We start from the raw sequence: 26,206 nt of genomic DNA on the forward strand, positions 1-26,206 counted from the left end.
CTCGAACTCCTGACCTCAGGTTGTCCACCCACTTCAGCCTCCCAAAGTGCTGGGATTACAGGCATGAGCCACCGCGTCCAGCCTGCTATAGATAATTTTTTTTAAACCTGTTTATATTGTGAATTTAACCCCATTCATTCCGCAATCTATTACATATAAGATACCATTCTAGGCTCTAGGGATATAGCAGTGAACAAAAAAGGCAAAGTTTCTGCTCCTGTGGAATTTATATTCTGGTAGGCAAGCAGATATTTTATTGAGCAAGCATTGATTTAGTAGCATATAGAAAGCCAAAGCAGGGGGAGAAGATTTAAGAGGGGTGGAGGGTGCTATGCTGCTTTATATAGAGTGGGCAGGGAAGTCCTCTCTGAAATAACCTTGGACAGAGACTTAAGTGAAATAAGAGAATGAACTCAGTTGGTATGTGAGGAGTAGGATTTGAACAGAAGAAATAGCAAATGCAAAGGCCCTGAGGTAGAAGGATGCTTAATATGGAGGCCAGTGGGACCAAAGTGGAATGAGCAAGGAGAGTAGTAGGGTAAGGTCCAGATTTTGACTTCTTCTTGGCGAACCACTGGAGGGTTTGTTTGAGTAGGGTGATCTGACTTACCTTTCTATTTTCTGGGTTAAGTTGGGCAAACGTGGAAGCAAGGATGCCAGTTAGAAGGCTACTGCAGCAATCTCAATGGAAGGTGATGGCAGCTGGATCAGGTCAGTGTCAGTAGAAGTGGAAAAAGTGGATCCTGGATATATTTTGAAGAAAGAACTAGAAGGATGAGGAGGTGTCAGGAGCCAAGAGTTCAACCTGAAACATGTTGATTGTGATACGTATTAGATGCCTATGTAGAGACCTCACATAGGCCCTTGGTTCTACTGGCCTGAATCTCACAGAAGAGACCTGGATGGAAAGGTGAATTTGGGCACTGTTGGTATGTAGAAGGTGTTGAAGTGGAAGAAGTTGGCCCTAGCTTGGATCATGGATGGCTTCACCACAGCTACAGGAGGAAGGGCGGAGAGAGTGCTGGTACAAAGCGTAGGCATGGTGGTGGGCACAGGCGAAAGGTCTCCTGTGATTTTGTCTATTTTCTCAGTGAAACTAAAGCAACTTCATCCATCATCTGAGAGTGAGGGGGTAGGAGGCCGTGTGAAGTTGTCTTTGGGGGACAGATCAGGGATATGTAGCAGGATGCCAGGTGGCACTTAAGGACTCACTTGAGAGTAGTGTTTATGGCTTTAAAACTAGTCCTATGAGCATAGTAGAGTGGGGTTTTTCCCTCTCACTATGTTCAGCAGCCTGGGTGGGGTTACGGAGTAGGTAGATGGTAGGATTTAACTCCACTGGGGTCATGCCAGGCAATGGCAACAAGCAAGGGGAGGGGTAGAGAATCAGTTGAGGACATGGGGTTTGGGGGAGGGCAAAAGTGGTCAGAACAATAGACTGTTGGCCCCAACAGGGTAAAGAATTATTGGGGTCTGGAGGGAGAGAGCTGCAAAGTTACAAGGTGGTCGGAGAGCAGGATGCTTACAATTGAGTTATGGAGGTGGTGCAGATATTGGTAATGACAAGATTCACGATTGACCTGGGCATGAATGGCTAAAGTTGGTTGTAAGACAAGGGCATTGGAAGGAAAGAGGCCCAGAAACTGAGAGGCCAGGGAATTGGAGGGATCCTCCATGTCGATAATGAAATTATCAAGAATCGGGCCAGGGATCATGGTGGAGAGATGGAGAGTCAGTGAGCCTGGTTGCTGAAGTCTTCAAGGAATGAAGGGAAGTGAGGTCTGTAGAAGACTGAAGAAGGGTTGTGAGAGGGGTCAGGGTGTGAGCTTCAGAAGCACTGGAGGGAGGCTGAATAGTCTGCAGCAGTGGCAAGCACCATACCCACATCTAGGCCCAGCAGGGTGCAGTGGGGAGATAGAAAGTAGCCCTGGGAGAATGGGCCACAGAGGCCCAGCCAAGAGTGCATTTTAATTTAGGTTAGGAAAGGGAAAGGAACTTATATGAGGTACCTAGAGTATCAGATTCATAGAGACAAGACAGTAGAATGGTGGGTGCCAGGGGCTGAGGGGTCGGGGAAGTGGAGAAGGGGGATAGTGTTTTTCATGGGTACAGTTTCAGTTTGGGATGACGAAAAGTTCTAGAGGTAGAAGGGGGTGATGGTTGCCCAACAATGTGGGTGTAATTAATGCCACTGAACTTGTGTACTTAAAAATGGTTAAAACGGGAAATTTTATGCCATTCACATTTTACCACAATGAAAAAAAAAAATGAATGATCAGAGGAGGGGATGAGGAAGTAAAGGGAATGGTAGACCTTGGGTTTGGGGTGCCAAGGGAGGTCAGTTGGGTGGCAGTGGAGGGTGAGCCATAAGGGGTCATGGAAAATCTGGTGGCTTTGCCTTTAGCGATGAGTGAGGTGAGCAGGGCTATGGGGCACAGGGACTGCCTCCACGTCTCTGGCCAATTGTGGGGGCCAGGTTCTGAGTGCCCAGGGTGAGGGCGTCTTCCCTGAGGCCCAGGGAATGATGGGGGTTCTTTGTTACTCTGCAACTTTGTTTCCTGAGAATCTGTTATAACGCCTGGCATATACAACACGCAAATATATGTTTGAATGAGTAAAAATGAATTCTATCCAAAGAAAGAAAACAGCAAGTGAGAATGTAATGGCCTTGCCAAAAATCCAAATAAATTTCCCCCAAAAGTGATGAAGAATGAAAAGAAGCTAGAGTTGGTCTCTGGGGGAGAAAGAGGATGTTTGGCAAATGTGCAGAAGAACTTATTGTGAAATTGAGGTTTTAGACTGGAAGAAATAAAATCATAAACAGAAGGCTACAAATGTGTAAAGGGTTATTGGAATTGAAATATTTTCCTACCTAGATACGTGATTTCATGGTGAATTTATGATTTGCAAGTAGATTATCCTATTTTATGCTAAATGAGATTCTTGGCTTTATAAAATGTTAAAACTTGGTCGTTCGTTTTCAACTAATTTTAAAGGGTTGAAACCATAATACCCTCTTAATAGGTTTGTAGTCTGGGCATGGTGGCTCCCGCCTGTAATCCCAGCGCTTTGGGATGCCAACATGGGTAGATCACCTGACGTCAGGAGTTCCAGACCAGCCTGCCAACATGGTGAAACCCCATCTCTACTAAAAATACAAAAAACTAGCCAGGCATGGTGGCAGGTGCCTATAATCCCAGCTACTTGGGAGGCTGAATCAGGAGAATCCCTTGAACCCGGGAGGCGGAGGTTGCAGTGAGCCGACATCGCGCCATTACACTCCAGCCTGGGCAACAAGAGCGAAACTCCGTCTCAAAAAAAAAAAAAAAACAAAAACAAAAAAAACAACAAAAAAATAGGTGTGTGTCTTTCCAACCTAAAGATACTAAATTACAGAAATCAATTCATTTATCAGTACTTATACCTAGAAACTGGAGAATATTGTGCCTGTATACATCTTTCGATCACAAGTAATTTTTAATTACTTAGGTATCTTTTTAAAAATGTACTTTTATATTGAGTTTAAGTGTTTTGTTTTTTCCCTAAAAGTTGAGATGGACCACTTTTTAAGGTTGCCGCCAGGCATAGATTTCTTTCGATAAATCCAAAAAAGTGCTGGCTGGTGGTCATCTTGCATTTTGAAACGTGTTCTGCAACTACCAGACCATTGTCATGCCCCGTTCTTCTTCTTGTCGTTTTAGTGACAGCTATATTGTGCGTGTCAAGGCTGTGGTTATGACCAGAGATGACTCCAGCGGGGGATGGTTCCCACAGGAAGGAGGCGGGATCAGTCGCGTCGGGGTCTGTAAGGTCATGCACCCCGAAGGCAATGGACGAAGCGGCTTTCTCATCCATGGTGAACGACAGAAAGACAAACTGGTAATGGCAGACATACAACTCATGGGTTAAATTAGTGACAACTGCTTTCTTTACGTTAAATCATAGTCCTCTTTCCTTAACATATTTTTTTCTTTCTTTCTCTGACTTCAAACTCTTGCAAAAGCTTCAAAAGTTAGAACCCCGGAGCTGGTGCCAAATTGTAAAACGTGACTGTCCTTTCCAGCAAAGTCTCTTTTGACCACACGCTTTATCTGAGATGCTTAGAAGTATATTTGGCTGTTTTATTTGTGTCTTTGATTAAGATGTCTATCATTGTAAAAAGGTATTCAAAACAAAAGTGTACTTTTTTATTATTATGAATCACATTGTACTGAGCTGTGAAGTCAGTGTTTTAAAAATGTAGAGTTTATTCATGGAGCATGCCATTGAGGTTTGGATGGTGGCAGGTAAAATACAAAGGCAAGATGTCATCTGACATTAGGCTACTTATAAATAAATGTTTATCTAGCTTTTATTTCATGCCCTAATGAATAAAACATGCTTGGAAAAAGAAAATAACAAGAAGTAGTGGTGTCATACTTTGTTTTTTGTTTGTTTGTTTTTTTGTTTGTTTTTTTTTTTTGAGATGGAGTCTCGCTCTGTCACCCAGGCTGGAGTGCAGTGGCATGATGTTGGCTCCCTGCAACCTCCGCCTCCCAGGTTCAAGCAATTCTCCTGCTGAGTAGCTGGGACTACAGGTGCGCGCCACTACACCCAGCTAGTTTTTGTATCTGTAATAGAGACAGAGTTTCACCATATTGGCCAGGTTGGTCTCGAACTCCTGACCTCAGGTGATCCACCCACCTCGGCCTCCCCAAAGTGCTGGGATTACAGGCGTGAGCCACAGCGCCTGGCCCATACTTCTATAAATTATTATCCATGCTTATAGATAAATACTTTGGAGAGTAATCATCACCTCCCAAGGGTGGGGAATTGATACTTCATAATATACGGTCTTATGGAGGAACTCAAATGTTCAGTTCTGTGTTATGAAGGAATCTATGATAGGAAGGAAAATGGAATGTCCAAAATCTGTTTTAAATTCTTGGCCCTAAACATGGAAGAACACTACTTCTATCTGTATTTGATCATGGAGTGTGTACTCAGAAGCCAACAGATGATTCAGAATGTGCAGGATCCCACAGAGAAAATGCAAAGACACCACAAGAATATGTCAGTGTTACATTTGAGACCCTTTACAGCAGCATCTGTTGGGTTTTATGTGTTAAGTGTACAAATTTAACCTTCTTTTGCAAGCACTTCTTATATTTAAAAAATTTACAAAATAGATAAGACAGAACAATTTGCAAATGTTACATATGGGTTAACAGAAATGTTATTTTCACATTTGATTTCATTTCTGAAAATTTAAAGGGAGAAGACAGCAAATTTTAAGAAGTATTTGTTGAGGAAATACCCTATATAATAGTCAAATAATGAAAACATTCTTGTTTATAACATTTTTGCAATAAAAAGCAATGTAACTACATTACCAATAAAAAGTAAAATGACTACCATTTATCTAGCATTTACCATGTACTAAGTATAATCCAGCCCTTCGGTTAGATCTCTCATTGTATCCTTACAGCAGCCTCTATAATTGTAATTGAAGAAATTATGATTCAGAAAGATTCCTTGTTCTTAGTGGCCTGTTCTGGGGGCCTGGAACCAGTGTTTGATTCTCTTGTCACTCTGACCCCAAAACTGAACAACCACCCTTAGCCCTTTGATGCAATTTTCCCACTTTGTACTTTTTTTAAAAAAGACAGGATCTCACTTTGTTGACCAGGCTGGCCTCCAACTCCTGGGCTTCAGATGGTCCTCCCACCTCATCCTCCAGAGTAGCTGGGACTACAGACACATGCCACTGTGCCCAGCCATATTTTTAAACAGTTGTGTATCTCATTTATTTTGCCTTAAACATTCTCTTTCAAGACTATCATGAAACAACATTGCCCTAACATTCTCATATGAAATTTTCCATGTTGCTGATATCAGTTTGATGTTTCATTATTTGACCACCTCCTTAGTGTCAAGTATTAAGGTTCTCCCCTTCACCTCAGTGTTAGGAATACACCTATGGGAATTTTCCATGTTTATTATGGTTTTGGAATAATTTAGGAGGTCATATTTTTATGACTTTTGATACATGTGCAAGAAGCTGCTACCGGTATTAGAATTTCCTTTAACAGATTGAGGGATATAAAATATGCATATATATAATATATGTATATAAAAATGCATATATAATATATGCATATAAAATATGCACATATATGTATATAAAATATGCATATATAATATGTGTATAAAATATGCATATATAATATATGTATATAAAATATACATATAAAATCTTATTGCTTGCTAATGAGATAAAATGTTTTTCTGTTTGTTAAACAGTTGTAACTGTGAATTAATTATTTGTTGATGTCCTTTGTATATTTACTTATCGGGGCCTTATTTTTCTCCTTGATGTGTATGCCCTCTTGCATAATAAAGATATGAATCTCCATCTGTCATATTTGCTGCAAGTATATTTTTATAATCTGTTGCTTGCCCTTTTAGTTCTTATTTTTATATATATAGAAATTTTTTTCCACTTCTTTGGTCTTTTTGTTTTAGGGTTATTCTGTGTTTTACCAGATTATCTTGTCTGAAGGGTTATGTTTTTAGAGCTACTTTTTCCTGGTATTTCTGTGGTTTGTCATAGAGTACTTCAACCTAAAGTGGCCCTTTAGCTTGTCTAATCTAGTCACTGGTAAGACATTACTAGTGTATAGTAAACTTTTACCATTTGTTCCAGGTCCTTTAAGTAAATAACCTCAGTTAAATTCCTGCAACATTTTGAAGGAGGAAGACATTACTATTTCCGCATTGTAGTGGGGAAACTCAATGCTCTAAGAAGTGAGCCACGTCCTCGGCATGGGGTGGGCAGCGTCACCAGCAGAGCCAGCGTTTGAGCTCATTTCTTTGCAAAATCAAAGCCTGTCCCTTCACACTAACTTGGCATACTATTAGGGCAGTCCAGTCCTCTGTCCACCCCCGCTGATTCGTGGACCAACTTCTGTTGTTTGTTGCTAGTGTACACAGATTGCGCTATCCTAAAAGTGTGCCTCATCCCCTCCCCCATCATGTTTCTCCATTTCCCCACCCCTTTTCCTGTCCCCTTTACATTCCTTGACTCCACACTTGTGGACTTTTATATTCACTAGTACCTAAATCACACACCCATATGTCCTGTTGTACTTCTCTGTCTCTCCATCCCTCACCTTGCCTGTTTCACACTCTGGGAAATTCTGGATTTCTGTACTGAGTGGTACTTAACCCCTCCCCTCACACCCATACCCAGCACACTCATGCACGTGCACGCGCGCACACACACACACACACACACACACACACACACCCGTACCCAGTCTCCCTTCCTCTCTCCCTCTCACTGCCCTCCCCACCCCCGCCCCCTTCTCTCTCCTTAGAGATATGATAACTCTTCCTTTGGCCTCTCAAGCTTCTCTAATGCAATGCTAGTGCCCACTGGAGACCATGCGCACACATGGGAGCTCTGCAAATGTGGTGAGTTATTGAGGAACCCCCCTCTAAAAGGTGGAATGGCAAAGAAAAGATGAAGATTATTTTTAGGATATATTGGATGGATTGTATCAGAGTTCCCAGTATTCCAACTAGGGCATGAAGCTCTCTTTCAGATAGAAACAGTGTTGTCAGTTTTTACAATGTAGTGCACGTCTAGAATTCAGCAGATTGTGGGAGTTTGTTTCGTTACATATTGAGGGCTGTTAACTTAACTACCATTGTTTCTATGGGAAAAGTCTCTGTTCCAGACGCCCATTCACAAGTAGTCAGATAATTTTTTGGTAAGCTGGGGACAGTCAAGCCTGAGAAATTATATGTAAATGAAAATTTTCTGAGTTGAATCTTATTTTTAGATGGATTAGAGGAGTTTACTCCTGAAACAAATCTTGTGAGAAACCTCTTTATGGAGACTAATCACAAAATCTAAGAGTTTGATCATTCCAGTCGTTGCCCATGTGTAGGTCAGTGAGCATTCTCACATAACATTTGGTGGGAATTTGAGCTGGCAAAGCTCTTTGAAAAGCAATTTGGCAGGATTTTAATTTTAAATGTGCATATCTTTTTACCTAGCAGTTCACATCTAGAACACTATCCTTTAAAAAAGACTTAAACACACAGAGATTTATGGACAGCAACAGTTCTTAAACTTTTTTGGTCTCAGGATCCCTTTACACTCCAAAATTTTATTCAGGACCTCAGAGAGCTTTTGGTTTGGTGAGTTACAGCTATTTATAACTTACCATATTAAAAATTAAAATGGAAAAAATTTAAAATTTTTAATTAAACAGTATTGTTAATATAAATGACGTTTTTATGGCAAATAACTGTATAACTTTTCCAGAACAAAAGTAATTATGAGAAGAGTGGCATTGCTTTATGTTTTTGAAGATCTCATTAATATCTAGCTTACCAGAAAATAGCTGGATTCTGGTATCTGCTCCTGCTTTTAATCTGTAATATATTATTTTGGTTGAAGTATATAAAGAAAATACAGCTACTCACAGAGAAGGGGAGTTAGTAAGGGGAGAAATATTTTAATAGCCTTTTCAGACAATTGTAGATACTCTTCTTTGATACTACACTAAAACTCAACCATTTGGAATCTGAAATCTATCAATGAACATTTCATACTCTGTTACATTACCACCCACTGGTTTATCTTTCACTTTCAATAGATCTTTTACTCATCCCTGATTTTGTAACATCATGCACTGGTCACCTGAAAAATAATGCTCCACTGAGTTAAGCAGATCTTCCAAATGTTGATACATTTTATTCTATAATATCAAAATACTACGTTTCTTAGTATTGCCACTAACTCATTAATATAAAAAAAACTACATTTCTTAATATTGCCACTGACTCGTTAATATTAAAAAAAACTACATTTTTTAATATTTCCACTGACTCATTGGAAAAGTCTGTAAGTACCAGGAAGCTGTCTAGAATTCTAATTTATACTTGAAATATAGATAAGGATGTAAATTGCAGCATTGTCTTCAAGGTGACCAATTCTTACTGACATAAATGCCTGTTAGTATGGAGAATGGCTGAATAAATCTAATACATCCATACAGAGGAATTAAACAATTATTTTTACCTTCCTATATCTCTATGACACATTTTTAAGGAAAATAAAAAGCAAGTTAAAAACAACTTATAGGTGTGGCTACATTTAAACACAGTTACCCTTACACAGAAACTTAAGTGTGTATATATAAAGAAGCCACAAAATGGAAACTGGGATTGTGCCCGCCCTACTGACAGTGGGGAACTCGATAGAGAGGGATGTTGACGGTGGAGGGGAGAGACGAGTAGGAATGGAGTCCTCATGTCTTCAGCTAATACTTAAATCTCCCACAACATGTATTTCTTGTGTAGCTTTTTTTTTTTTAGTCTCCAACAAGAACAAAATCACTTTTTTTCTCCTTATGCATCTTATTTAAACGGGTATTTTTTAAAGCCTTTCTCAAGTTTTAAGTTAGTGTCTAATTGTGTGTGTGCCAAAACTTCACCAGAGAGTTTATATCTGTTGGGAAGATGAAAGCATCTAAACCTTTTCATTTTTGTCTTTAAACTTAGATACATATGATACTATTTTGCTTTAGAGGACATAAAGAGATGGTATCTGATTTCCCCCCTCACTTAATTTAGGTGGCTGAACTTATTTTACTCAAACTTTTTTTTTTTTTTTTTTTTTGAGACAGAGTCTTGCTCTTTAGCCCAGGCTGGAGTGCAGTGGCGCGATATCTGCTCACTGCAAGCTCCGCCTCCCGGGTTCACGCCATTCTCCTGCCTCAGCCTCCTGAGTAGCTGGGAAAACAGGCGCCCACCACCACGCCCGGCTGATTTTTTGTATTTTTAGTAGAGATGGGGCTTCACCGTGTTAGCCAGGACGGTCTCGATCTCCTGCCCTCATGATCTGCCCACCTCGGCCTCCCAAAGTGCTGGTATTACAGGCATGAGCCACAGCGCCCGGCCATTTTACTTAAACTTTTCTAAGAAAATGTACCTTTGGAATAATTTCAAAGTTGGAAAATATCAACCAAAAACTAATTTTTTCACCCCCAAAATATGGAGAAAGTAGGAGTCTTTGTTTTTAGAATACAAAAAGTTTATTTTGAGACTTTGAATTGAGACTATTAAATTCTAAAATAGATAACATTTGTTAGTTAAATTCTTGATTATTTGGATTTCCCCAATGTCGAATAGGGCTGGGCTGACATTTAATCATTGTGCTATTCTTAGGGGGAAATGGCTATAATAAGCAATTTAATCATAAATAGAATTATGGGAGGGGACTGTTGTCCGATCTCAATACAATGTAATAAAGTTAACTGCTTGGGACTACTATTTGATATACCAATTTGAATATTATTCTCCTTTTTTATTAAGTTAGGGAACATTCATTAGACAACTCTTAATTTATTTCTCGTTTGTTCTTTCCTTTTGTTGAGACAGAGTCTCACTCTGTCACCTGGGCTGGAGTGTAGTGGTGCACCTTCTCAGCTCACTGCAGCCTCAACCTCCCAGGCTCAAGCGATCCTCCCACCTCAATCTCCTGAGCAGCTGGGACTACAGATGTGTGCCACCACACCCAGCTTATTTTTGTATTTTAGTTAGAGACAGGGTCCTGCCATGTTGCCCAGGCTGGTCTCAAACTCCTGGGGTCAAGTGATCCTCTTGCCTCAGCCCCCAAAAGTGCTGGGATTACAGGCATGAGCCACTGGACTGGCCTCCTTCTTTTTGCTTTGATCTATTCTTAGAATTTATACTTATTTAAAGATATTCTCTAATTTACATGTATACTAATTTAGACAGGTCTTTACTCTTGTCCTTCATTTAGTCTAAATTAATAAGATCACATTGTGGTAAATGCAGATCTTTGCCAGAACAAGATTGGGCTATTAAAACTTAGCAAAATCATTATGGTGTTTGTAATGAAGCCATAGGAATAAATATTGTAAGTAGTTTGAGTTTTTTAATGAATAAAGAATGAAGTTTACATTCAAATTACTGCAATGTTTCTTTTCTATAATATTAAATAAATTCTAGTATCTCTATCAACTGTGCTAGACACAGAGGGAGTTATTTTATAATCTTGACTTTTTGTAGTCTAGTTAGGGGAACAAGACTAATATACATGAAACTGTTAAAGAATAGTTTGAAATCAGGTACTAAATTGTGAAGATGACAAGAAGGAGAACTGGAGTACATATAAGAGTAAAACTTGACAGAGAAGATATACTGGACAATGAATGTGAATTAGGTTTCTCATTTATTCAGTGTTTTCAGAGCATGTTCTTGTTCTCATTGATAACATCGGTGTTCTTTCCATCTTAGAGATGAAAAGATCAATCTACTCATTATAACTCAGTAAAAGCCAGTTCTGAGACTAAATTGCTAGAAACTTGAAGATTGTTCTATTAATCCAAACATAAAGTTAATAGAGACCCAGATCAGGGTGGCGGCAACTGAAATGGGGTTGATACAAAAGCTGTTGAAGGAAAAATGAAATGGACCTGGTGATTAATAATACAGGAGATAGGCAGAGGAGGCAAAGATGACCACAGAGATGATGAGCCAGAGAAAAAGAGTGGAGAGGGATTGGTATTGCCAGAAGTTGGGAGAGGAGAAATTTTAGAGTAAAGTTATTTTTCAACTTTTGGAATTTGGAGCCTCAGGGGAGGGAAGCTAGATGACCATCAATATAAAAACCCCAACATGAAAGCAGCAATCTGAAATACAGCAAAGACCCAAGACCTGGGCATCAGCTTAGTGCCCTGCAGCCAGCAGGAAGAGGAATGAGTGTGATGAAGAGAGTGTGGTGAAGGGGTACAGCCAGGACAGTGGGGAGCAGCGAAGATCAGATGGTCAGCAGCCAAGCAAAGCCAAAGCCTCCTTTCCAATTGGAGAGACTCACAGATATGTGAAGGCAGGGGTTAGAGGGGTTTTGGTAGTTGCCACCAGTGATGGTTCCTAATTAGACTTCTGTAACGAGACATCATCATGGCTGTTCCACTAGTAACCAGCCTGTGTGTTTCCATCCTTCAGGTGGTATTGGAATGCTATGTGAGAAAGGACTTGGTCTACACCAAAGCCAATCCAACGTTTCATCATTGGAAGGTCGATAATAGGAAGTTTGGACTTACTTTCCAAAGCCCTGCTGATGCCCGAGCCTTTGACAGGGGAGTAAGGAAAGCAATCGAAGACCTTATAGAAGGTATTGAACTTGTCACTGCATTCTTAGTGGGACTATGGAAATGTTCCAAATTCTTTTTAATTCCAATAGTCTGCCATCATATATTTGTGGTTTATTTGCGGGAGGGTTTGGGACCAGGTCAGTAGATGCTGAAACTTTTGGAATAGCCAAGGAGAGTAATTAAAGTGACAATGCAGGGAAAAGGAGATGGGTTTCAGAGTAAGGAGTAATCCCAATTGATTTTTAGACTCTGCTGTGAAAAAAACAGGCAGGTTCTGGATTTCCATGTGCATGTATTTTTGACTGCTTTCACCTTGTCCTGACTATTGAAACGGCTTTGGTCTGGTCTGTCTTGGCTCAGAAGTAGAGAATGGATTCTGGCGGGCCCAGAAGGCTCCTGGCCTACCCACTGTCCTCCTGTAATCAGAGGCCCAGGGTGTACGGCTGCCACTGAAAAGGAAAGGGATCTGTGACCTCTGGAGCCCTGGTTCGGTTTAGGCCTTGGTCTATGGGTAAGTGAGTAGTAGGCATTGTGTTACATCTGATCATGGCCTGGAGGGCCCTTGGGCAGTCAGTTCTCATGGTGGGCTTGGCTAGAGTCCACAGATGCAAACACAAAAATTCTCCACTGCAGCACATCCAGGTATCAAATCAGAGGGTTAAAGAAGCCATAGACAGGGCCCTGTGAAGAAAGAAATATCAAGCAAGGCATGTTAATACCAAATTCAGATCTTGGGGAAATTAATCACAAAAGGATGTATGTTTCATTTGCTTAAGAAATAAAAGTGTTCTGAAGTCATTTTCTTCATTGTGGATTTGGGGAAAGAGGAAAAAAGCAAGTCTTAAAAGACAAATTACTTAACGTTATAATCAGTAGTAAGACAAGACTAGCTAGAACATGAATCCATAAACAACTATGAGATAGCCAAAAAGAGATGATAAAAACCAGTGTTCAAATCATAGGTCTGACATAAGTGGCAAATATTTAAAATGTTATTAAACATAGCTTTTTCATGTTTAGAGAAAAAGCAGCTCCTATATTATTGATAGACGTTCGCATTGTGTCCATGTACTTAATTGCACAACATTTCATTCTCCTACTTGTAATTTTTTTCTCTATATACATACTATCTAGCTTTTTTTTCCACCAGTTTTCCTAGAACATTGGTTGATTGGAGTAATTCAGAGTAGAGAGAACTCCTGAAAGACCAATAGGAGTTGCACAGAACATACTATGGGACTGTTGTTTTTTCTCCTGCAGTCTCTTGTTGGAAATTTAAGTATTTCTCATCCTTTCTGAGCAATTCTTTTAATTTCAATTTCATGTAATAGCAAAATATTTTCTTTTTCTTTTTTTTTTTTTTTGAGATGGAGTCTCCAGCCCAGGCTGGAGTACAGTGGTGCGATCTCGGCTCACTGCAACCTCTGTCTCCCGGGTTCAAGCAATTCTCATGCCTCAGCCTCCCCAGTAGCTAGGATTACAGGCGCCCGCCATCACACCGAGCTAATTTTTGTATTTTTAGTAGAGACAGGGTTTCACTATGTTGGCCAGGCTGTTCTTGAACTTTGACCTCGTGATCTGCCGGCCTCAGCCTCCCAAAGTGCTCGGATTACAGGCGTGAGCCACTGCGTCTGGCCAGCAAAATATTTTCTAAATGCATATTTTAAAAGATCTAACCAAGAAAAGGAAAAGATAGAGAATAAATTTCCCTTTTGGTATATCTGTCACTGATGCAATTTTAAATATGTCTTTCTTTTAGCCAATTAAGTTGATCCATGCATTACTGTCTGCTATTCAGGGTGGTGGGGGGAAGTAGGGCAGTTGTACCTGATTCGCATACCAGAATGAAGAAAAAGGTGAACAAGTAATTACATTGAACTCTAAAATCCAATTGGTTCCATGATGGAATAAGGAGGGTTTTCTAACAAGAGCTGTAATTTTGACTTGGAAAAACAAAGCAAACTCACTGATGCCTTGGTATTGCAAGAGGAAACCCCCTTGCACAGGTGTCCCCTTAGAAGGGAGCCCACAATTTGGGATTTAGAAATAGAATATCTGAATTCAGAACTGGACACAACTATATAAGCTATTGAGCTAAAATGCCTTCATTGGTAGATGAAAAGACCAGAGGAGCTAAGTCCAGTTTACACAGTGAGATTGTGGCAGGTCTCACTTAGGGGTTCCCCGTCCAGTGCTTTTCCCACTACACAGCTGGGACCTCAAGCTCACTACAGAGGCTGGGCTTGATGCATGTCCCTCAGAGGAGCAGGCAGCCTCTCCCCTCACCTCCTCCACAGTGCCTTTCTGTGTGCTTATTCTCTAGCAGCCAGTGCAGAAGTTTGAGAGATTAATTGGGAACAACAGCAGGCAAAGTTAATTTAGGGAGCATCCTGGCAAGAATCAATTAAAGAAGAGTAAATTAAAAGCACTCAATTCCCAGGTAACTTGTTTCTGTTGGTAATTCACATGCAAAAAGAATGGAATGTGGTTTTATTAAAATATACTTTTTTAAACGGTTGGATTTGATGTATCCTCTTGGGAAACACTTTTTATTACATTTTTGTCTTTTTAGGTTCAACAACATCATCTTCCACCATCCATAATGAAGCTGAGCTTGGCGATGATGACGTTTTTACAGTAAGTTTCCTTTGTCCTTTGCTTTCCAGATTAGTTGTTGAATAATCAGAGAAAGCTTTTGTTTAAGGGCATGAGACACACTTTGCAATGCAGCATTTGCTGTTGCTGTTTGGATGGCATCAGAGCGATCTCTGGCTACAATTTTTCTCGGGCTGGGTTTGTCCCTTTTGCTAACGCTGCAGTGGTGTCATCTGCCACACAGCACAGCAGTGTCAGCTCTCCCAGGTCTGTCCAAAGTTGTCTTAAAGTCTTTGCTCAGATTTAGGATGACCAGCTGCCCTGGTTTGCCCAAGTCTGTCCTGGTTTTAGCACAAAATGTCCCTAGTCCTGGGAAATACCTCAATCCCAGGCAAACCAGGACAATCGCTTGCCCTATTTGGAGTCTTCTGTGAACACACTTTCCTCCCTGGCATCAAGGGGGAAAGCCAGCAGTATCTTTCCTGATGAGTAATTAAACATCTGATAAGAAAGGCCTGCAGGCTGACTTAAGGTTAGGCCCAAGTGTGCTAACGCAGGAAAGGGCTTAGCTGTTTTGACACAGCTTGAGTTAATGGGATGTAACTGGAAACAAAATGATTTCTCAGCTTGCTGCTTCAGTTAAATCCTGTGCTTCTAGAAGTTAATTAACAAATAGTTCATTGCCTGCCTGCTGTGTGCTTAGAGCAGCAAGTTACACAGGACAGCATTTTCTTTCTTTCCTTTTTATTTATTTATTTATTTATTTTCAAAGATGGCGTTTTGCTGTATTGCCTAGGCTGGTCTTGAACTCCTGGGCTCAAGCAGTCCTCCAACTTCAGCCTTTCAAAGTGCTGGGATTATAGGTTTATAGGCTTTAGCCACCACACCCAGCCTGGACAGCATTTTCAAATTCTGGGCCTTGACCCACAATAAGAAATATATGTATGTTGTGACCCAGGACACATATGTCAATAGATACCTAAACCAAATCATATTTCATCCTCTGCATTCTGATTTTTTTGTTTCATTTTCTTCCATTTTTTATTATAAAACTTTTCAAGCACACAGAAAAATGTAAAGAATAGTACAGTGAATGCCTGCATACCCTACACCTAACATTCAGCTTTTGTAACATTTGGGCACATTTGCTCGATCTGTGCAAGCGTGTGTGCTTATACATACACAAATATTTTTGTTGTTGATCCATTTGAAAGTAAGTCACCTCTCATACTTTAGCATGTGTCCCCTGAAGTTCACAAAGGAATTTAAGGGCAGTGAAACTACTCTGTATGTCACTGTAATGGCAGATGCATGTCATTATACATTTGTCCAAACCTGTAGCATGTATAACACCTGAATCCTAATGTAAACCGTAGCCTTTGGGTGATAGTGATATGTCAGTGTACTTCATCGATTATCACAAATGTACCACCATGGTGGGGATGTTGATAATGGGGGACTTTGCATGTGTGGGGACAGGGGAAATCTCTACTTTCCACTTAGTTTTGCTGTGAAACTAAAACTGCTCCAAAAAAAAAGTGTAATAAAAATAATTTTTAAAAGAAATAAGGCATTTTCCTGTGTAAACACACCACCATTACTATCCCTTAGAAAATTAATAAGAATTTCATAATGTCATCTAATATCTACTTCATAGTTCCCCAGTTGTCCCAGGAGTGTCTTTTGTAAGCTGGTTTTTATTTTATATTTTAATATATTGGGTGCAACCCATTAAACTTGTCTCCCATTGTACTCATGGTTTGCAACTGGTGATTTGAAAAACCATTACCTTGGGAATACAAAGGTATGTGAGCCATGGCTCCAACCCTCAAAGAGATCACAAGATGGTTTGCAGAAATGAGACTGACCCATGAGAGGCTTACAGACTGTGAAAAGTAGTCTGGTTGAGAGATGAGGGAGGGGCATGGGATCAAAAAAGTCCTCGCTGAGGGTGAGGCTGGACTGAACCTCTCAGTTGCATTTGAACGGATGCAACGGATGCAAAGGTGGAAGCAGGGGTTTGCGTGGTGCGTAGTGCCGACCCAACCTGACTTGAACTGAGTGTGCAGAGGGGGTTTCAGGAAATGAACTCAGTTGTCCTTCCTTGGATTGGCTGGTGTGATGTGGCTCCCAACAGGCTTCCTATAGTGCTCCGAGCAGAGCCTCTCAACAGTTGGCATGTTGCTTACATCTGTTCCTTTGTCACGTTTTGAGAGACAAACAACAGCAGGCGGGTTAAAAGGTGGCTTCCTGTGCTCCAGAGCAAACCTGTCATTCGCAGCTGCTTCCCAGCTACCTGCCAGAAGTGATTTATAGAATCAGAAGAGGGTGAGAGGGAAAGGGATGATGGAAGCCAGAATCCCTCCTGGTTTTGCCCTTTAATCCACAGGGGATCCATGTGCTACTCTAGGCTAACACCAAATGCCTGGAAGAAAGTTTAGAAGCAGCCCTGCTGTTTCCAGGCACTTGCAGACTCACTGCAGAAAGAGCACCACTTAATTTCTTGTATTCTGTATAGACCCTGGTGTCTGTGATCACTTGCTTTCATTCTATTTGTTTACAAACAAGGACCTATTAACAATAGTACCTCCTTTCCCTAGAAAAGCCCAGTCATTAGGCCATTGACTCTTAGGAACACACTCCATCAGGGCTTACAAACCAGGTCCCCCTTCGTTTATGAGCTCCCTGTCATTAGATTTTCTGTCCTGAGATAATGAAATGTCTGGAACCTAGAGCCAGGGATATGAGCACTGCTTTAGCTCACATGTAGTCTACAGCTTCCCAAAGTGTGGTTGTGTTCTAAAACTTACTGGTAAGACAGATATTTAGAACTTGGAACTCAGCGCAGTTGTGTCTAATGACATCCCAGCCCCCTCCCATCCACCTCAGGTGTTGTCTAAGGCATGGATAGAGCACATAGTTAAAACCAAAGCACCGAGACAATGTTGGGTTTTTCCTAGATGGGCTTTTGGGTATTTGCAAGTTGAGTTTCTTTTCATTCTTAAGTGGAAAAATGAATTGGTTGAATTTTGTACTTATCAAGGTTTCATTTACAGAAGTAAAAGGGCACAGAATACAACATCTTCCTTTTCTTGAAGAGTTTTTTTCTACCTACTCTATCCCCAACAAACATTAAAGCTGAGGGCAGATCTACCAGTTTTGTAATGAATGGAGTTCATTGACTGGCTTTCTAAGTGTTTTCTTAAAGGTGAGGTGGCATGTGATCCCTGTGTTTGGAGTCTGAAGAGAGGCCTCCATTCTAAACTGGATTCTGCTTTTAGTTAGCTGTGCTTTGGACTCAAAACCTTCTTGGGATGGACATATTTCCTTTGAGTCTCCATTCACTGGCCCAAGGGGAGGGGAAGGAAAGGGACAGTGATGTGGAACCATTACTGCCCCTGGCATTTTGCACTGCACTCCTGCATACGTGACTGCATTTGGTCCTCACAGCTACCCTGTGAGTACAGATCGACACTTCCATTTTTGCACATAAAGCCACCACAGCTCAGCGAGATGAAGTGACTTGTTCTCAGTTCCACACTCTGCTCTCCCAGAATGCAAGCCCATAAACTGCTTGCTGCCTTTCAGAGAAGCTTAAGAAAAGGAAATAGTTATCCAACTAAGTTTCAGTACATTTTACATGGTCGGTATACCAGATTCCTTTTATTGCAGAAAAGCTGCCTAAATGATGTCCATTTAAACTGGTACATTGGCTTAAGACCTCAGCCATCTCTTTGCTGGAGGTCTGAGGTTCCCCTGTCCCTGCTTGAAAGCCCCAGTCTCATTTTAGAAGATCAGTTGATCAAAAATATTTTCTGGTGTCATTATCTTTAGCATTAAGGGATTGGGGCAGAGGAAGGAAGGGGTGACAAGTAAAAGAGAAAATAGTTTGAAAATATAAATTACTTCTACAAAGTTTAGTGAAACTGATCTATGGTGGATAAGAAAAGCAAAAATGGGCCGGGCACAGCGGCTCATGCCTGTAATCCCAGCACTTTGGGAGGCCAAGGTGGGCGGATCACGAGGTCAGCAGTTCAAGACCAGAGTGGCCAATATGGTGAAACCCCATCTCTACTAAAAATACAAAAATTAGCCAGGCATGGTGGCGGGCCCCTGTAATCCCAGCTACTCTGGAGGCTGAGGCAGGAGAATCGCTTGAACCTGGAAGGTGGAGGTTGCAGTGAGCTGAGACCGCGCCATTGCACTCCAGCCTGGGCTACAGAGTAAGACTCCGTCTCAAAAAAAAAAAAAAAAGAAAGAAAAGAAAAGATGTTTTGGGAGGGCAGCCCTCCACGTTTTGGTTGACCCCAGGGAGCAGTGCATCCCATAACTACTGCTGATTGAGACCCAACACAGGGTGGGGTGTCAGAAGAAGATCTCAGAAGATGGATGGGGACTCCTTTATCTTCTAAATGACAATAACTCCCAAGCTCACATTACGCTATAAGAGGAGGATCTTTTTATCAACATGTAATATCTATAGTGGCTAAATTAATTAAATGTCTAAGGATCTAAATAAAAGCTTTGGAATGCTCTCAGTTTCAGGAAGCCCCAAGGCGTTTTGCAAGCCCTACCACTTGTGACTTTCTTCATTTACATATATATCATCTCATCTTTTTAAGCTGTGGACAGTGAGACACTTTTATTTCCATTTTATTAATTCATACAGAGTATTTATTCAAGGTTACCTGAAACCTAGCCTTCCTGCTCCCATCCCCTCAGTCCCTCCAGTGAAGCTAAACTGTGGGTTTATCAGAGTCCTTTTCTTTCATATCAACATATCATCTAACTTTAAAATTTAGAGGCCGAGCATGGTGGCTCACAACTCTAATCCCAGCACCTTGGGAGGCCAAGCGAGGCAGGAGGATCGCTTGAGGCCAGGAGTTTGAGACCAGCCTGGGCAACATACAGAGACCCTGTCCTGTCTCTACATAAAATTTTTTCAAAAAAATTAGCCAGGCATGGTGATGTGCTCCTGTGCTCCCAGCTACTTAGGAGGCTGAGGTGGGAGGATCTCTTGAGCCTGAGAGGTCAAGGCTGCAGTGAGCTGTGATTGTACCACTGTACTCCAGCCTGGGCAATAGAGCAAGACCCTAACTCAAAAAAAAAATTGTTTTTTTAAGAAACAAAACTTTTTTACAAAATTGTTTTTGTTAACCTGGCCTGGTGGCTCACACCTTTAATCTCAACACTTTGGGAGGCCGAGGCGGGAAGATCACTTGAGCCCAGGAGTTTGAGACCAGCCAGGGCTATAGCCCTGGCTATAGCTAGTGAGACCCCATTTCTTTTTCTTGGTTGGTTGGTTTTTGTTGTTGTTAATTTCACAATGAAAGAATCCTCTAGGTCCTAGAGAGAGGATAATGTCCTAGAGTCCAGGACAGAGTCAGAGTCATCTCTCCCCCAAAGCCCCACCAGCAGCTGCCTCAAACCGCCTGCTGACTGGGATTGGGAAAGAATACAGGTCTGGCCTACTTCCTGATCTGCTGCCTCTTTGAAAGAGGACACCTAGAACCAACGTAGGCCCTCAGGACAGATGAGCCGGAGCTACCTGTTCCCAAAGACCTGTTGACAAAATGGCAGACAACTTCCTGTTTGCCAAAGGAGAAAGGACTGATCATAGGTTTCTCAGCCGTAGTAGACATTGCAGGGAAAATCTTGCAACTCATCCAGTCTGAGCCAGTAGCCTTCTGAGACACTCTCAGGCTGAGGTTAAGAAAGGAACGAATATATTTATATACGGGGCGGGGGGAGTTGTAAATACTTATATATAAAATGAGAATCCCTTGCAAAAGGAAGAATATTGCCTTAGTTATATCAGCTATTGAGATATATTTTGGTGGTAGATTGCAGCAAAAATAATGCAAATGTAGTCCATAACTACTAGTTAGCTACCTTTAAAAATTCAAAATAGCAGCATCTGCAGACAAGGCAGAAATTCTATTTAATCAATCTAAATTAATCCTGTAACTTTTTTTTTTTTTTTTTTTTTGAGACAGTCTTGCTCTGTCACCTAGGCTGGAGTGCAGTGGCACGATCTCAGCTCAATGTAACCTCTGCCTCCCAGGTTCAAGTGATTCTCCTGCCTCAGCCTCCTGAGTAGCTGGGATTACAGGCACCTGCCACCACACCCAGCTAATTTTTGTATTTTTACAAAGGTATTTTGTATTTTGTATACAAAATACTTTGTATTTTACAAAGATGGGGTTTCACCATGTTGACCAGGCTGGGTTCTTGAACTCCTGACCTCAGGTGATCCATCCCCCTTGGCCTCCCAAAGTGCTGGGTTTACAGGCATGAGCCACTGCACCTGTCCTAATCCCGTGGTTCTTGAATCAACTAAGCAATGGGCTTAGTCAAACTCCTCTAACCTGTAATGTTCTTAGGAGCAGGTGAGAAGCATTGCACATGAAATTGTTAGGGCTCAAACAGACCTTGGAAATCATCTAGTTCAACCCCCTCATTTTACACATGAGAAAACTGAGGCCCCCAAAAGTTAAACAATTTGTCCAAGATATCTGGCCTGGCCTGAAATTGAGGTTTTCAAATTTCCCTGTATAGTGCTATTTTTGCTTAGCAGTGCTACATGATTCCTGAATGATGTGGTCTAGCTCCTTAAGCAGTTTCTTTAACATTGTTTTCTATGGCCCTATTCAAAACACGTAGGCCCATTGATCTCCCAAACGGGCTGGTCAGAGAGGGCTTGGCTCTTTGCACATTGTGATTTCTGCAGTCAGCCCTTGTGTTCTGGGAACATGAGGATGATGAAGTGGCTGTACTTGTTTCCTTGCGTCTCTAGAGGATGAGTTTGTCCCTTTTATCTCCCTCCCTAAGAAGAAGGAAGAAATTACACATTGCCAGCCCTCTAATAGTCTCACCCATGTACTGGATGGGAGCATCCTACTTGAGAAGGCTGTGAACCAGGTGCCCCTTGATAATAATTCCAAGTGTCCTTGAGAAAACAGCCCAGGCACACCTTTTCTTTCCCATAGCTATTTTTGCCAACTGCTGCCTCCTTGTCCTCTACCCCTACCCTCTTTTAGAAAGCAAAGGTTTAGCAGGAAAACCTAGAGGACTTGAAGGGATGCGCATAGTACTGAAAAGACCTGCGAAATGTGGACTTTGAAATCTGTCCGGCTCATCCTGAAGACACAGAAAGTGCCCCCAAAAAGTCCTGGGTCAGCAGCCAGGATTCCATCCCAGAATGTACAATTTAAGCAACCTGTCTCCTTAGCTGGTCTGGCCTGGTGGTTCCTTCTCTCCCTCCTTGAGCTTCCCTTGGTCAGAGAGGTGGCCTTCTACATGAAGAAGGTTCATTCTTGGACCCAGGGCATGTGAGCTGCTGCACTTGCTTCTTCATGAATTTCCCAGTAGACTCAAGGTCCCTCCATAAGAGAGGGAAGAGTAGCCAAGCTTCCAAGAACAAGAGATCATATTGTACAAAAAAGGCTCATACAGCAGGAGGGAGCTGGCTCAGGTTTAACCTGAGGTGTTGCCCTGTTAGTCTCCTTTCTCCATTCAGGCTGATTCTCACCCAAACCAGACAGCATTGACCTTGGGGAAACTGCCAGTCCATTAGCCCAGGCAGCTTCAGCCCAGTGTCTTTTGCCCTCAGATTTTGATTGATTGTCAAGCCATCATAACATTAAGGTCCATTATTATTTTTAAAAATTCTGTCTCAAGTTTTGAAGCTCCATGGAGTTGCTCTCATTTGTCATCAAACTCTAGAGAGTTATGGGAAATATCTGAATTCTCAAAATAAGTACAGCCTGTGTCTGTAGAATCTGGCAACTGGAAGCCTGCTCTTTTTTGGAGATGTTGATCAGATGTTCACTGATAAACTTGAGCCCCCTTTTCTTCCTCTGGTCTACCCATCTAGAATGCTATGACCCATCTCAGACATACCCCTCTGGGAAGCCGCCTGACTCTGACCAGTGCTCTGAGGCCCATGCCCATTGGTGTGTGAGGACTGCCCACCTGGCCTTGCCTCTGCCCGTGCCACGTGGCATCTCCCCCAACAACATGGTCACTTTCTATGTCTGATCCCACATCCCACAAAGCACCCAACCCAAACCCAAAAACCCTTCTGGGAAGGGATGGATTTTTTTGAGATGGAGTCTTGCTCTGTCGCCCAGGCTGGAGTGCAGTGGCGTGATCTCGGCTCACTGCAACCTCTTCCTCCCACGTTCACGCCATTCTCCTGCCTCAGCCTCCCGAGTAGCTGGGACTACAGGCTCCTGCCACCACGCCCAGCTAATTTTTTGTATGTTTAGTAGAGATGGGGTCTCACCGTGTTAGCCAGGATGATCTCAATCTCCTGACCTCGTGATCCACCCGCCTCAGCCTCCCAAAGTGCTGAGATTACAGGCGTGAGTCACCATGCCTGGCCAGGGATGGATTTTTTTTTTTTTTACTACCATAGAGGATTTGGACAGGCCAGCCCTGTCCCTATTTCTTGTTTTTTTAAATGTTGGCAGTGCCCACTTTCATTTCTGTACCCTCTGACACCTGCTTTCACCCCCTTCCCTTCTCTTTTCTTACTCTCTCCTTTCTGGGTTCTTCCTCATCAAAGACTTGTCTCAGCTCACTGCCCTGTTAGAGGGCTTTAGAAACCAGGTCACACAGAGCTTGTTATTTGCTACTCAAAGTATGTGGGTTTTTATAGTAACCATAGAAAAATTTGACAGTGGGCCAGGTGCAGTGGCTCACGCCTGTAATCCCAGCACTTTGGGAGGCTGAGGCGGGCAGATCACCTGAGGTCAGGAGTTAGAGACCAGCCTGGCCAACATGGCGAAACCCTGTCTCTACTAAAAATATAAAAAATTAGCCAGGTGTGGTGGCACGTGCCTGTGGTCCAGCTACTCAGGATGCTGAGGCACAAGAATCGCTTGAACCCAGGAGGCGGAGATTGCGGTGAGCCAAAATCGCGCCACTGCACTCCAGCCTGGGTGACAGAGCGAGACTCTGTCTCAAAAAATAAATAAATAAATCACATCACATATTAGTAAGGCATATTTAATGAAAGACCAGTAGAATGTATCTGAGGAATGCAAAGAAGGTTTATGTTGGAAAAGCTGTTTAATTCACATATTAATAAAATAAAGGTGAAAGATTGTGTAATCATCTCAGTGGACAGAAAAATCATCTAATAACATCTAATATCTGGTGAAAATCCTTAGCGATCTAGAATAGAAGGAAACTTTTGGGACTTTATAATCACTCCAATTACCTAGAAATATTATATCTAATAGAAATTCATTAGAAGTAATTCTATCAGTCAGGTTCAAGACAAGCAGGGCACTGTCCCCTCTGTTTTTCCATGTCATGTTGGAAGCCCCGGCAAAAGATGCAATGAGATAAGAAGAAGATGGTATAAATATTGGAAAGAAGGCCGGGCACGATGGCTCACGCCTGTAATCCCAGCACTTTGGGAGGCCGAGGCAGGCGGATAACGAGGTCAGGAGATAGAGACCATCCTGGCTAACAAGGTGAAACCCCGTCTCTACTAAAAATACGAAATATTAGCCGGGTGTGGTGGCAAGTGCCTATAGTCCCAGCTACTTGGGAGGCTGAGGCAGGAGAATGGTGTGAACCCAGGAGGTGGAGCTTACAGTGAGCTGAGATCGTGCCACTGCACTCCAGCCTGGGCAACGGAGCGAGACTCTGTCTCAAAAAAATATATATATATTCTTTTTTTCCATATATATATATATATATATATTTATAGGAAAGGAGACCAAACTATCTTTTGTGAGCGAAATGATTTACTTAGAAAAATCTAGTTTCATAAGGGAGCTAAGCAAAACAACCAGATACAGGATCAACATACAGAATCAGTAACTTTCATATACCAGCAGTCACAGTTTAAAATAGAAATTTTTAGGCCAGGCATGGTGGCTCATCCCTGTAATCCTGGCACTTTAGGAGGACAAGGCGGGCGGATTGCCTGAGCTCAGGAGTTGGAGACCAGCCTGGGCAACCTGGTGAAACCCTATCTCTACTAAAAAAATCAAAAAATTAGCCAAGCATGTTGGCACGTGCTTGTAATCCCAGCCACTTGGGAGGCTGAGGCATGAGAATCGCTTGAACCCAGGAGGCGGAGGTTGCAGTGAGCTGAGATTGTGCCGCTGCACTCCAGCCTGGGTGACAGATCAAGACTCTGTCTCAAAAAAATATGTAACAAAATAGAAATTTTAAATCCCATTTTATTTTTGCCATAACCCCAAGGAAGATTTTGGCCCAATTTTACAGATGTGAAAACTGGAGTTAGAGATTAACTTGACCAAAATCATCTTATAATTAGCAGAGAATGATTCAAATCTAATCTGCCTGAGCTGAGACCCTGTTGTTTTTAGCATTGTAATACTCCCCAGCATTTCTGTTGTTTAGTGCCTCATATTAGGTTGCACACTTCTTAATTGGACATCTTTTTTTTTTTTTTAGACAGGGTCTTGATTTGTTGCCCAGGCTGGTCTCGAACTCTTGGCTTCAAGCGATCCTCCTACCTCAGCCTCCCAAAGCACTGGGATTACAGGCATGAGCAGCTGCACCCAGCTGGACATCTTTTTAGTAACAGGCATTGACACTGAGTCAGAGTCAAACTCAGAGGCAAGAGTGTTTTTAGAGGGTACATTTGCAGGTGGCAGGGTCTGTGCTCCCTGCATCATAGTGCACAAGACCTCCCAGTGTCAGCTGGGGCCAGATGGCAATGCCAGCCTCAGTGTCCACAGCAGGAGACATTAAACGCCCACTCTGACCTGCTCTCTCAGGATGCTGCAGTTATGCCTCCTAGGAGACTGAAGTCCCCGAGCACAGAGTAGTCACAGGGGACCTCTGCTTTTGTTCTTCAAAGCCCTAACAGTTCATAGACCCCCACTGGAGAGCAAGGGGAGTGTAGATACAGTTGGGAGCATGTGATTGCCAACTCTTTCATTGAAGATGACAGCTCTCAGATTGGTAGGTTGGTAGGTGTCAGTAGCTTGTGCATAAAAATAACAGAGAGGTGTTTAAGAATCTTGCTTGTGTATTAGGTATGTGCATACCTCAGGTGGGCTGTTTTTCTGCAGCCCAAGGAAACCAGGGCAGTTACAGGAGAGCCAGTTCAGAGGTGCATGAGGGTAAAAGGAGATTTTTTTTCCCTGTTGCCTTTCTTGGAGATGCCCTGGTAGTACATTCCTTTTGTTTGTAGGTCACACTAGCTGCTTTGTAAGATTTGTCTGTTAGTATCGATCTGAAATAAGCCTCGGCTTCCAATGGAACCTTCCCGGAGTTCAGACAGCCCTGAACAGCTGGGCCTGGAAGCCTGCAGGCTCGGCTAGAATGCAACCTCAGCTCTGCCCTCAGGAGGCAGTAGACTGTGGACGTGCCTCTCGAGGTCTTCTGGCCTTCTTGCTTCACTGTAGAAATTCCTCATCGGATAAGGCCTTTCTCAGTCTCAC

At 42.1% G+C, this 26,206-nt stretch overlaps 1 protein-coding gene across 7 annotated transcripts in view; it reads left to right on the top strand.

The window, feature by feature from the left end:
* The window catches only part of SPRED2 (sprouty related EVH1 domain containing 2), a 120,513-nt gene that overhangs the window by 84,668 nt on the left and 9,639 nt on the right, over positions 1-26,206 (top strand). For all 7 annotated transcript variants that reach the window (XM_054546648.2, XM_054546649.2, XM_063713285.1 and 4 more), the window contains 3 exon segments: positions 3,702-3,879; positions 12,028-12,196; positions 14,749-14,813. In XM_054546648.2, the coding sequence (XP_054402623.1) occupies positions 3,702-3,879; positions 12,028-12,196; positions 14,749-14,813 (412 nt within the window).

The sequence above is a fragment of the Pongo abelii genome, chromosome 12 (genome assembly GCF_028885655.2).
Source record: "Pongo abelii isolate AG06213 chromosome 12, NHGRI_mPonAbe1-v2.0_pri, whole genome shotgun sequence".
Taxonomy (NCBI): Eukaryota; Metazoa; Chordata; class Mammalia; order Primates; family Hominidae; genus Pongo; species Pongo abelii.